The sequence below is a fragment of the Cariama cristata genome, unplaced genomic scaffold (assembly GCF_000690535.1).
Source record: "Cariama cristata isolate BGI_N322 unplaced genomic scaffold, ASM69053v1 scaffold5890, whole genome shotgun sequence".
Lineage (NCBI taxonomy): Eukaryota > Metazoa > Chordata > Aves > Cariamiformes > Cariamidae > Cariama > Cariama cristata.
Genome location: NW_009592879.1, coordinates 102,313 through 116,511, shown reverse-complemented (window position 1 = coordinate 116,511; position 14,199 = coordinate 102,313). Strand labels below are relative to the sequence as shown.

Here is a 14,199-nt window from a genome sequence, read left to right as displayed (position 1 = left end):
GCGGACTTCCTTGCAGGGTACCAGTGTTCAGTGCCTAAGTTGCCTCAAGTTTATACCAAAGAGGATATTGTAGAGAAACCTGATCTCAACTACCCACATGAGGTTTCTAAAAGTGAAAACATTTTCAGATGTATATGTATACATTTCTTTCTCAAAGTGTATTAATTGCTGCGGTGTAACTTAAAATATCACCTGTTTTTATCATAGAAGTGTCATCAGGCAGTTTTTAAATTAAATAGCTTTTTGCTGTACCATTCCAGTATTTCAATATATTGCAACAACAGCATGCTTAATTGAAGTTTTTTCACCTATTTTAGGAGCTCCGTTAGCTTTTACTCATTCTCCTGGCTGCATGTTCATTACCGACCTAAAGAATGACAATGTCACAGTCAGACCCCCGAGAGAAGTCCCGCAAGTCTACTGCATTTCTCAAGATCCTCTACATTATAGTATTGTGTCAGCAGAAGCAGCTGAAAAGATAGAGACTCTAGAGACCCTAATCGGAATAGATCCAGGTAAAAACAAAAACTGTCTTTCTTTAGTGGATTTTTATGAGGTAGATATTACCTATCCTGCTTTTTTACATATTCATAAAGTTCAAGAGCACAGTAAGAATCTAAAGGCAATTTTAAGATTTAAAAAATTCTTTGTGGAATACAGTAAGTTAGTATAACTAGGTCTTACATTTTCTGTTACCATACTTAATATCAGAGTCTGGCCAAAACCATTCAACCTTATGGGTAATGGAATACCTGATATGATGACTGTATACTTTCAAAGTACACAGAAGCATTGATGTTTACAGCAGACAGGAGAGTCCACAGGGAATACGAACTGTTACTGAATAAAACTGAAATTGGTATGTAAAGTACAGGGCACCCCAGCATACTGGTAACAACTACACAGGTATTCACTGTTGATCAAATAGCACATTTCTTTACATATGTTCATGACTACTGTGCTCCTGCCAGAAAATTCTAGTAGTTGCGTGTGCTTTTCAAACATCCCTCTCTGATGGGCGGAATTACACCAAGCTCTGCTGGCATATTCATCGCTGAGGTGTTGTGCGATGGACCAAAGTGACCTGATCACCACAGAAGGTTGAGAGGTAGGGCTGCGTGAGTGGATGAGGAAGATGAGCAGGAAATAAAGGCAAACTGAATAGTGCAACCATTCCTAAAATACACACTGAATTAGTCCCCTCTGCTGTAAATTCTGATCTCAGTCTCCCATAAATTTTCTGAAATCCTCTGTAGGCAGTAATGGAAAACTGCTTACGCCAAGCTCTCCCAAGCTCTGGGTTTGGGTTGTGTGCAGATGTTAGGGTCTGTTTATTTTTACTCACAAGATCTCTCCTTTTCCCACTCTCTGGAGTTCAGCTTGGCACAATGCCATGCTCTGCAGAAATACAGGACCTAACTTAAGAGTTAGCTCATTTTACTGCTAAAGGAGAGTACAGTACTTTATCTCAGTTCATATACCCCACTTCTCAGAGACTAACATTCCCTGCTTCTGTTACTTAAGTTTTGTTCAGAACTTTTTTCTGTGTCCACTATCTATATATTGTGTGTATGTTATTTAGGAGGAACAGAGGGAGAAGTGGCAAAAGGAAAATAGAGGACAAAAAGAAGAAAGGGGGGTGGGGGGTGAGAAAGATCAAGATGTGAGAAGTCTAGAAGACAAAGCTGAGGACTTACCTCTCACTGTCAGCCCATCAGTATCAGCAGCTCATGCTGGTATTCGTGGCTGTCAGGAGTGCTAGCAAATCGAAGGAACTGCACTGTGAACTTGTGTTTCCGAGTGCCAGGGAAGGGTGAGGGGATAGGAAGTGTTTGAACAATGAAAGACATACATATAACACAGTGTTGCCTCTTTAGGGACTGACCCATGGGAAGAGACATGTGTCAATATTCACCTAGTTCTCGGGGTGAGATAATGTGGTTCTCTACTACGTGAAGTGTTAGAAGATCTTTTAACAGTCACCTGGATACCACCATATTAATTGAGTTTATAAAGTCTCTTGTTAACTTACAATGTCTCTGAAACCTCACTTCTGTGGTTAATAGTTTCATTAAGTGAAATTTATTTGAGAATTAGCTCTTCCCTAAGTGGACAGAGTTAAATGAAGACAACAGACCAGCTTACTCATCTGAAGTCTGCATCAAAACTTCCATAAGATCTGGGATGCTTGAGATGCAATCTAGCTTCAGTAGCTAGACATGGTCTAGCATGACTGTCACCACAGATTAGAGGAAAGCATAGGGCCAAAGGAAAGGAAACAGTATGCAATAAGCTCTCAGAAAAAGCTATTTACACTAATACCTAGAAATGCTAGTTGTAGTAATTTTCAAAATCCAGTTAACAACTGAAATTCTTAACCTGGAAGCACAGTCCATTATCTTCATTACTCATATCCTACACCTTCCTAGGTTTCCTGAGGAAATTATCCCAATTCCTGCCTTCACCAGAGGTTTTTCTTTCTCTTTTTTTTTTAAAACCCATTTTATGTCATTAAAGTATGCAGGTTCACTTACACAGAAACTTCAAAAGGAGAATGATACATTGAAACATACTGCTCTCTTTAAAAACATTTTTCTAGGAGACCGGGGTATAACTCATCTACACCGCCGGCATGAGCTGCTGAAGGCTTGCCTGTCCATCTCCCATGCTCAGTCGGTGCTGATAACAACTGGATTTCCTACCCACTTTACTTATGAGCCGCCGGAAGAGAACGACGGGCCCCCGGGAGCCCTCGCTATTGCAGCTATATTGCAGGCCTTGGAGAAAGAGGTTGCCATAGTAACAGATCAGCGAGCCATGAATCTGAATAAAAAGATTATTGAAGAGGCTGTTCAACTAGGTAAGACACATGTTTGTTCAGTTTTTATCTTGCCAATTTGAGCCCAGGTTTGCTTCAGTTAATCTTACTGTCACTTAGTACAGGATTTTATTTTTTTTTTTCCAGAGAATGAACCAAAGTTCATCCTCTAAGCTCTGATCAGCATTGCTATGATGACATTTTGTTAAACCTAGCTGGAATCGAGTTAACGCTTAGGTGTCTGGGTACTGATTCTGGATTAGCTGTTTGTGATGAATTCTGGATGTCTGTTCTTATTCTTGTAGACCTATTTTCTATCTCAAGGTTCCATTTACTAGCACTAACATCCAAACAAGTTTAATTTAAAGTAAGGATGCAGGGAGTTTATCAGGAATTGTGTAAAGACATTGAGTCCTTACTATTCTAACTGTTAGGCTTTCTTTTTTTTTTTTTTTTTTTTTTAAAGGGACCAAAATCCACTTTAAAAAAAAAAAGAAAAAAAAAAAAAAAGAGGCCCATAGTATCTGAATTGTATTTTGTTTTCCTGCAGGAATCCTGAAGAGACCTGTCCCTCTATTGAGCTATCAAAGGGAAAGTGCTGATTCAGCTTTAATGTTTTTGACTGAGAAGGGGAATCCTGGAAGACCTAGGTATGTGTGTTCAGTTTTTGAGAACAGGTCACACCTCTACTGTGTAATGTTGTAATAATGACCATGATCTAAGAAGGCGTAATGGTTACAAGTAAATCCTTAAGACTTGGAATGAACAGAAAAAACTTTGAAGCCAAACATTGATGTTGGAACTCACACAGAGTACAAAATTCCATGTTATTCTGCAATTATGCATTTCTGGAATACAAAAAAAGAATCAATACTTCATATATCAATAGCTCTTTTCCTTTGAAAAATTTCTAAAAGCTTTTCAGCTGTTATTCCATAGATATATATACACACACAAAATATTATTTTACAGTTTTTAAATCAGTGAGAAAATCGGAAAGGGGAAACATTATATCAGAATTGGTGAAAGAGCTAAGAAAAGAACTGTAGAGTATGTTCACTTTCTATACCTTTGGCTCAAATCTGACAACTGGGGAATCTGATCTGATTTAATAAAGTGTCATGTGTTTGTAATAACATGAAAGTGATCACCCTGTTATCTTTGGGCAGCTAAAGCCAAAATTATAGATGTATGCATGCGCTTCTTAATACTGATTTGAACTGTTTGCATATGCATTGTTGAGTATACAATGCTGGGCAAAACTTCAAGTTTATACAAAGTGTGTGATTAGGGTTAATACACTGGAGAATTTGCTGAGTAGCTGTATGCACATTTCATTACTTAGCAGGCAACTTACATTTCCTTTAAGTAGGCATACATTGCTCTTTTTTATTGATCTTTCCTTGTAAAGCATTTTAATGTAGTTGCCTTCAATCTGTTCTCTTCAATAGAAAGATCTTTCCACAGGTTAGCATATGCTACAATTGTATGCTGTAATAGTATGCATAATATTGTCTTCATTTTTTGTGTATTGTTTTAAAAATGTGTTTTATAGCTCTGCATAATATTATTACAGCCAGTTTATATTTCAATTGATCCCACAGTCCCAAAAAGCTGAAGTAAGTGTTTCTTTAAAGTAGACAACTAACCTGCTTAAGGTCTCTGAAATCACTGTAGATACCCACCCACAAGAACATTAAGTAATTTAGCAGAATTAGTAACTTCTTGACAGTAAAACTGGAGAAACAGAAGCAAAATAATTCTAACATACAGTGACAGAACAGAGTACTAAAATTCTGCTTAAAACATAGGACACCTGCAGTACATTTGTCTGCTTTCATAACTAGCAAAATAGCCATGGGCTTAAAGAAAAATCCCCCAAATCTAAAGACCCAAACCAAATAACTCTGTGACTAGAAACAAATGAACGTTTGCCAAGCACCGTATTTTAAGCAGAGACTATATTTGCACTTATGAGGATTTAGATGATCATTAATTTGCCACTTCTTTGGTTTTTTTGAAAACACTTATGAAGACTAAAATCTTACAAGATACTATGTATTTTAACATGAAACAGAGCAAGGCCAAGTGGCTGACCCAAAGGATTGCTGGTAAGGAGGACTGCAGGAACTTCTTCATTTCTTGGTTGCAAATGAGGTTTGAGGGAGTTTCACTAAAGCTGTAAAGAAACTAGACTAACCTTTGAAAATAAACTGTAGAGAACTACACTCAGAAATAACAAAACAGTATCCAAGTTTTACCTTGAATCCCAAATGGTCAAAAAGCAGAACCAAGTGCAACAGGAGAAGCAGCCAACAGAAGACACTGTGAAAATCACAGCTTTGACTCCTCTGTTTTTTTACTCATCTCTAACCAGATTTCAACACCTGATAGCAATAGAGCGTGCTGGGATGGCTGCTGATGGCAATTATTACAATGCCAGGAAAGTTAACATTAAACATCTCGTGGATCCCATAGATGAACTGTTTTTAGCTGCACAAACGATTCCAGGAGTCACAACAACAGGTATGTGTGAGTTTGTGTTATATTCTCAGAAGCAAGAGAAACACAAAACAGGAACTCTTACTGAAGAGCAGGAGTCAGGTGCTCAGTAACTGCTTGCAGGCTACAGCTGGTTGTTGTGGTTGAATTTAAAGAGACTGCTACTGGAGAAAAATTACAAGTTTCTGTTGAAGGGTTGTCACAGCTGAAAAAAAAGAGTTGATTTCAAAGTTACTTAAGGACAAAAAAGCAAGCCCAGATGTGTGTATTACCTATACATCAGTGTGTGTACATACACTTCTCTAAGTGTAGTTTTTGACACTGACTTTATTATGTGTGAAAGGCAGCATAGAAAGGAAATTACTATTGAATGGAAACATTCCATATTAAAATATTATAGTTATTTTTATGACGGTTACACCTGTCTTAAAACAGTAATCTGGATAGAATCTTAGTTCATATTGTCTTTTAGCAGTACGTTGTCTTTAGCAGGGATTGCATATATGCATTACTGTAATAGTGCCTTCTCTAACAAAAGATATGTATACAGTAATAACCTTTAAAGGAGTACATTGTCCTTCCTGCCAAAACTACATTAGCATTGACTAATGTGTCTAATAAGAATGTTTTTGCCAACATGGAGCTTCTCTCTTTTGTTGATAGTCCTTTTTTCCTGAAAACGTACCTGTATCTAGTTTTGAAAAAAATACGCCATAGATCAAGGTGTATATATGAAGTCTTGTACAATGTCCTTGTATAATCAAATGCATCCTGCTACACTGTGTGGCCCAAAACAATGTTGGGAGATACATAATCTATATCAATATTAGAAACAAAGTTAGAAATAAGTACCTATGCCAGGCTGAGTTCAGTCACGTTGGAACACATCTGCTGATCTGGCTTTTTTCTTCTTGTAGTGCTGTGGACTCACTCCTAAGTATTACCAAAACCACGGGAGCTTTAAATTCACAGTATTGATATTTATCAAATGTTTCCACAGAATTTAGAGAGCTCCTGTAGAGATAATGCATAGTCTGATTTCACCGTATTGGAATAATTTAAAAGCTGTATAGCAGAAGAGTTCACTGGTATTTTTTGTATTATCTTAAAACTTGCAATACATCTTATTTAGATCTAATTCAAATTTTTCCTGTTCCTAAGGCCTAACTTTCAACATTCAGAAAGAAGCACTCTAGATGGCACTCTGTTGGCAATCTCAGCAGAGAAGCCGAAGATTGAATAAGGATAGAAAAAGCTCTCTTTCATAAAGATGTTTAGCAAAATGCCTCAGAGCTTTGTCTGCTGCAGTTAATTTCAATTCTTGTCCCTGATTTTAGACTGTTAATACAAGGATTTGGTGTCTCCAGCTACTTATATAACATCCCATCCTGGTTCCTTTGATAAAAATACCCTAATCTCTTAAAATATCTCCCAGAGAGCTCAAAGTATATTATTGGTTTGGTGGAGTTTGGAGTGTTCTGCAAGGTGGGAATTTGAATCTGTTCAGCAGAATTTAGTTTGTTTTAAACATTCTCTGAATATTCAAATATACTATGAAATGTCATTAATTAAAAATACCACGGGCTTGTGAATAAGAAGAAAAGAAGCAGTCATCCAGATTCACTGTGTCCCATTGCCATGCATTTTCTCTAGAGATGTCTGCATAGAAAATTATTTAATAAGTCATAGGCTTCAAAAGATAATGAAGGTATCTGCTCTGATCTCCTGTGGAATTTGTGTACATGGGTATTCTATGCTAGAGAACTAATTGTTTCTTACATTTTCTGTTACCTAGTTAACATATGTTATTTTGCTTATTACACTAACTTTTTGTGTCTGTTTTTTAATTTGATTACAATTTCTTGGGATGGCTGCTGGTTTTTTCAATATATTTCTGCAAAGCCTAGCTTAACAAGGCACAAATCTGGACTGTGACCTTTGCGTCTTGTCTCTCATTGCTGATGATAATGTATTGCTATTGATTATGACAAATTTTTCTGGTGGAGCTATCTTTGACTTTCTTCATGGTCAGTAGGAATTTGGAGGCATATGTCTAGTTCCAAAACAAAATTCAAAGATTGTACAGCATTAGGGTGGAGTACTCAGATAACTTTATATACTAGAAAAGGACACTAGAAGGATCAAGTTTTCAGCCTTACAGAAGTCTTTATATATTGTGCTCAGTGGCAAGAAGTGCTGTGTTAGTAGGTGGGGAAGGGAAATGTTAGAACATTTGTTATATGCTGATTAACTGCAGTCAAGTTTTGCATTTAAAACAAGATCTGTGTTTAAAAAAAATCAGATCTGGGAATCTGACTGCAGACAAATCATGAACAATGCTTACAATTGTATGGGTACCGATTTCATAAAAAGTCATGCAGCAAGCAGCAACCTTCAGGAATATACAAAATAAGAAGGTATGAAAAGCTGAGGTTGGAAGGACTTATTTTCCACAAAAGACTGAAATAAAAGATTAAGAGATGTTGCCGAAACCACATGCTATTTTTTTCAGCTGTCATACAACTGACATAGCTATATGCTATTTATATGGGAGCTAATGAAAAGCTTTCCAAAATACTGCTTGAAAAAATGTGGTCACGCATGTTTCCCTTTCATACAAATGATTTTTAGCACAGAAGACTGGTGTTTCCTGCATTTTTCATGAATGTAGTTTCAGAAACCAATGTAGTCAGTGAAAACTTCTGTGGAAGATCCAACAGAACTTTTTTCCTCTGCCTGGAAAGCACTCAGGCCTTTAGGAGGAGAGGATTCATCTTGTCTATTTTCAGACATCTATATTTGAGATGTCTGCCTTGGGGTGAGGTGAATGGAACGTTTGAAGGGTTTGTTTTTCTCCCTGCTGACTTTAAAAGAAGTCTAGCTGACTGACTCGTGTAGATGGCTGCATTTTGTCAGGTGAATCTCACTCTGGAAATCTACAGTTAAACGTAGCCCTCTGCCGACGTGTAGAGGAGGAAGAAAACAGATGGTAAAGGAAAATTTTCGGTGTGGTGTTCTCTTCCTCCCAGTGTAATGCTAATGGGATCCGTCCACAGCAGTAGATCTGCTAACTGCATAACCATCCTGGTGACTGGACTTCCAGAAAGACAAGAAAAAGCAAAGCAAGGCTGATACAAAAAAAACCCCTGAGCAACAGATTAGTATGTTTCAGTTAATGAAACAGCTGATGATCTTCAAAGGACAAAAATTCATTTTAGCCTTTTTAAAGGCTGTTAGCAGCAAAATTTTGGATTTTGAATACAAGAAAAATCAAAATGTTGTGTGGATTCTTACAAAACAGTAGTATCTACCATATTTATGTATGATGATAGAGGCACCATGATTACGTCATTACCTATTGGAAAAGTACTACCAACAAACAGATTTTAGAAAGCACCATTAAATCCCAACACCAAAATAAATGTGAACAGATTACTAAAGCAGATAAGAAAAAAGATTAGCTGTTCCATGGCAAATCCTTTTATATAAGTTATGTGTCACTCAGTTGCTCTCCCCTTGACTATATAGACTTAAGGAGTTAAATAAAAAATTGCTGCTGAGAAATAACTTTCAATGTCACTTAAAGAATAAATTTGCTACAGTCTTATGTGACATACTTCTGCAGTTACTAAAAGTGTTAAATTTAAGAATTTTCAGGGCTTGAAGTGTAAATTATAAATACTGTAATTTCTCTCCTGTAATACATGCCATACATTAGAGCACAGTCACATTTCAAATTCAAATACGATACATTGCAGTGAGGGCTTGGAGCTCTTCACTCTTCTGTTTCACAGACACTAACTAGGATTTTTCTGTAAAATTTTCAAACTTAAGAAGATGCCATTTAGACTAATAGGTGAAAGAGAAATGTTAATTTCCATTTAAATAGATTGATTTTTTTTTCACTTTTTTTTTTAATATGTTGGTAAGAGACTAGAGGTACTATCTAGCTTTCTTGTAAGCTGCTACTTTGTGTGTTATCCTCATCTCCAGATCTCTGAATGACATCTAACAATTTTATGTCCCAAACGTAGGGTTGCCCAGAATTTTCCTAAAATGACGTAAGTCCCATCGATATTGCTGAAATCACTGAAACAAATACATAGTGTTTCTACTTGACGAACAAAAATCAAGGCCCCACGCCCTGACTATAAGAACACTTTAAAAAAAAGACAATTTTTTTCATAAATTACTAGAAAAAATGGCAACAGTAACAGTACACAGAGTTGGGCTACTTGTACACAGTGGCACAATGATAGTGATCTGTGTAAAACAGATTGCCAGTGCAGTAAGTCCTACTTCTGCCAGAGTCCTTATATCTGTTTTTGCTTATCTTTCTGCAGTAATTGCTACTTTTAATCTCTTTTTTTACTTAAAGCTTGTAACAAGCCAAAGTTTTCTATGCTTGTTTTGTTATAGAATCACAGGCTATTTTCTTGGCTTCCTTTTGGATTAATTTTCTACCTTCTTTCTCTATTTGTGGCAATGTACTTATGATAATGCATTCTATAGAACACTTATTTAAGGCTTTCCATAAGCGAAGTTTACTATCTTAATTCTTTCTGCAGTTCATGAGCACTTGGTAATTTTGATTTCTTTTGTATGCACCAGTACAGCATACATTGTGTATATAAACTTACATGTTAGCTTGTGATAGGTGCTGCTTTCAGCTATTTCATTCACAGTTTTCCAGTTTTAGACACTTCTGATGAAAAAGGATAAATTGTCTCATATGGAGCTGTGAACTGTCACAGCAACTCTGGGGAAGTCACTGGATGCTCTCTAAGTGGATCGTTAGTTATATGCTGGGTTCATACTCATTTGATCTTTTTCTCTTTTAACAAAGGTGTTGGAGATGGAGGAAATGAATTAGGAATGGGCAAAGTAAAAGATGCTGTAAAGAAGCACATAAAAAATGGAGATGTTATAGCTTGTGATGTTGAAGCTGATTTTACTATTGTAGCCGGTAAGGGACTTTTTTGGGGGTGGGAGATTTGCTGATGTTTAAGAACAGAACTGACAAGAAAACATGTGTCTTTCCAACTGATTTGTATTGGCCCTTTCTTTGTATGACCAAGTCATCCCTGGCAAACAAATTTGTCTCTGTATTATGTCCATTTTCTGAAGAGTTAAGCAACTACGGCTCCAGCAGGACTGACTGAAAATTTAGGATGTTCTGTGAAGAAAGTGCATTTAATTGGAAATAGTTAGGCAAATCCTGAGTATTCTTGAGAAATCACACCTTAAATGAAATAACAAGGAAGACTGCAGAAGTGATCTGTGTGGGAATTAAAATGTCTATGCACATGTGAATTTTCAGTATAATTGATGAGCTTCTGTGGGTGTGACCCTATCAGGCCTAAATCAGTCATATTGCTCTTACATGAAAAGATGATAAGTCCTTTCAACAGGCAGTTTAAGGACAGGTATACATTCTTAATGCACAACAAAAGTTGAATGCTATAGTTAAAATTGTCTTCTACCCTACTGTCTTAAGCAGCACAAAATAAAATTCACAGTGAAAGAGATGTGTAGAGCAAGGACCAATTTATGAGCTGAATGGTCCTTATTGTACTTAGGCTCAGGTTTCTAGGTTTCTAACTCTTCGTACTAAACCAGCAGTTTTTGGGGAGAAATGAGAGTGTGGTGATAATTACATCTACTTCTTATGGCTATATGTATATAGCATCTATGGAGGCTGTTTTGGCAATCCTGATGATTTTTACTTTGAAAGCAGCTGTCACACCCAGCCCCTGTAAAGGGAAGTGAGGTGGAGGTTTGGACATGTTTAAGTGTGGAAAACTACATGCACTAAACCAAATTCCACACTTGTTGAAAATTTTGCTATTCTGCATCTCCAGAAAAAGTATCAGGCAGCAGAAATAACTTCTCACAGTAAGTTTCAAATCTAACTGTCTCCAATACAGTCCTGACAAAGAAGCTGTCAAACAAGATTGTGTGGACTGGTTTGATAATAGCATACAGAAAATTTATGGATATTAACTATGTTAGAATGTCTTTTTGTGTATGATACTTATACCAAGGACACATCATCAAGACACAGACAATTAGTTTCACAATGGCTTCCTATCTTATAAAACAGCTGAACTCTTTAATCAGTCATCATTTGTGACCAAAAAGGGATTCTCTGCAATGGTACAGCATTCCGTTATAAAACCTGACACCAGTGAAAATCTGCCCAATTTAGGATACTTTTCTACCCCTGTGTGGTTAAAAGCAAAAGATACCGGGTTGTAACACAGCTCCTCACAGTTCACAGTCATCACGCTAAGCCAAGTAGAATTGTGCCATAGACTGTGCCCATTTGAGTTTCTGCTTTGTTGGAAAGACAAACCACAAACTAAGCTAGATGGAAACTTGCAGAAATTCAATCTGAACTACTATTGAAAACACTTTACTATGTTAAGCCATTGTGTATTTCTGAAATTAAATTTTCCAAATTCATGTCAATATTTAATTCATAATCACGTTCCATTTCACCATTGCTACAAGAGACTCAGTTGTAAGTCCCTAATGACATATGCAGACTAGGTATCTTTGCGATAACTACTGTTGCGGTTTTTTACAATTTGGTTTTATGGTGATGTTCTCTTGCAGGGGTCTCTAACTGGGGAGGCTATGCCATTGCTTGTGCTCTGTATATTCTCAGCACTTGTGAAATACATGACCGCTATCTGAGGAAAGCTGTTGGGTTTCCACAGTTATCGAAGAAGATGGTCTGGCTATCGTCACTTCCATCGGTTAGCAAGGTAATTTCTGTAGGGCCAAGGAGTTGTGACTTTCTCACGATATGTAGATGGAATCGGCTGCCAGCTGCTAAATCCTACCTAGTCCAGTTCAATAGCTTACTTTCACATGGTCTTTTGGTGACTTCTGGGAATCCCTGGTGAACGAGCAGCCACACTGTACTTAGAATATTCCACAAAGGTTTCGAGACAGACTGAACATAAAAATCCTTAAAAATGAAAGTATTTGTGCGCTGTGACTTTAAGCACAAGACAGTGCTACAATTTTATGGGCAATGCAAGAAATTCTTGTATTGTGATACAGTGATTAAAATTCCCTGATCACTTCCTTAGCATTGTTCAGGATTTTATAAATCTCTGTTGTAACCTCCTTTAGATGTCTCTCTTCCAAAATGAAAAGTCACAGTTCTAATACAGAAGCCACCCCATACTTCTGATCTTTCCACCTTTTCTAGTTATGTTAGAAACTTTCTATAATTAGTTTTGAATGTTTCTAAGTTAAAGTTGGAGAAAGACTTGCAGATGAATATTTTTAAATGTGTTTTGACTAATGCAGCTCTGAACAGCATGATATTCTGGGAGTGCAAAGGTTTCAGACTGAGAAAAAGTAAAATATCTGAGAGGGGGGAGAAATGACGGTGATCTGTGCTCATCCTGCTAAGCATGTGGCTCTACTTTTAACTTGGCAGCTTTTAAAAAAAAAAAAAAAAAAATTAAAAAAATATTAAAAAAATATTATCAAGTGAGATTTGTTCCACCATATTTGTAATAACTTAGGAACTTCAAACTTCAGTTTTATTGGCAAAGTACCTCTCTAGAGACTTGGACAAAACCGGTAAGTTTGTGACCTCCAAGAAAGCTAAGCAAAATGTAATCTGTCTACCATAGATATTGCCCACAACAGTGGAGTATTTCTCCTGAGATGACAGTACATTCTGCGCAAATTTCCAACAAAGCGCCTCTTAAGTATTTTGGAGTAGATCTCTTTTTTTTTTTTTAATTAGTGCTATTTTGATTTTTCATCTAAATGTCATAAAACTGAAACTGATCCCAACGTTTAGTGTAGCCATATAGCCACTTACCCTTTGACTTAACAAAGCATATGGCACCTTTCAGTGCAATCTTCTCCAAAACCAGATTAATTACTTTTCACTTTTCAATGTTTTTTTTCCAGTTACATCTTCTGGTTTTGCCCTTTAAATTAACATATCATAAAAACTACTATGATCAAAATTCCTGGTAATTAGATACTGTAATTAAATGTGATATTGTGTACAGGAAATCCTTCCTGTTTTTGTTTTACTAAGCTATACAGCTGGGAATATTGATAATGATGTACTAATGGGCTATTGAAAGTGCAATATCAAATTCTATTGAGATAAAATTAATGGAAACAGTTTTGTGGAGAGAGAAAATTACAAAATGTCTGACAATAGAATATGATGTCTTTAATTATAAATCACGCAACAGTAAACAGTGCAGAAGATTGAACACATTAGTGTTCACATACTCCATTAGGATCAAAAAAATTCAGACCATTTATGTTTATATGGCTACTTTCTGCCCAATCCAGCTTCTTTTAATGCTGTAATAATTACCCTGGTAAGATAAAGAGCACCACCACACATACCCACCTCGGTGTTTATATTTGTCTGTTTGTAATTGGAAAGAAGGCATTTGAAGGAGTGCCTAAGCACCAAACAGGTTTCTTATAATGTGTTTTTTCTTCAAAAAGTGGCATTGCTTCCATAAAAACTATAGATCATAATTACTAAATGAAGACTACCCTTGAAACACAAAGGTTATTTCTTTGCAGCCTTGTGTTTAAGCAGTGTCAGGACTGCACTGCAACAACCCTCAGAACTGTGGAGCTCTCCATTCCCACTGAACAGAATGCTGAGACTGTTCTAAATGTATGGATTAGTCTTTACATATATTTTAAAAAGAGGTACTTCAAAGCATTTGTTCCTTGTTGAGAACTTGATGAGCAAGAAACAATTTGAACAATCTTTACTTACCTTTCAGTTGTGCAGTTGAATCATAATTATGTTGGTTCATACAATATTGTTTTGATTTTTCAGATGTTCATGGTACTTTTTACACCTAAGTGAC

The 14,199-nt window shown here is 36.5% G+C and overlaps 1 protein-coding gene across 1 annotated transcript in view; it reads left to right on the top strand.

Annotated features, from left to right (window-relative positions):
* Positions 1 to 317: 317 nt before the first annotated feature.
* Positions 318 to 14,199, top strand: part of LOC104161490 (chromosome unknown open reading frame, human C14orf159) — a gene marked incomplete at its 5' end in the record, with an annotated part of 16,678 nt that continues 2,796 nt past the window's right edge. The window contains 6 exons of the mRNA XM_009699989.1: positions 318 to 515; positions 2,600 to 2,860; positions 3,369 to 3,468; positions 5,196 to 5,344; positions 10,167 to 10,286; positions 11,939 to 12,090. Of these exons, the coding sequence (XP_009698291.1) occupies positions 318 to 515; positions 2,600 to 2,860; positions 3,369 to 3,468; positions 5,196 to 5,344; positions 10,167 to 10,286; positions 11,939 to 12,090 (980 nt within the window). The remainder of the gene's footprint in view (positions 516 to 2,599; positions 2,861 to 3,368; positions 3,469 to 5,195; positions 5,345 to 10,166; positions 10,287 to 11,938; positions 12,091 to 14,199) is intronic.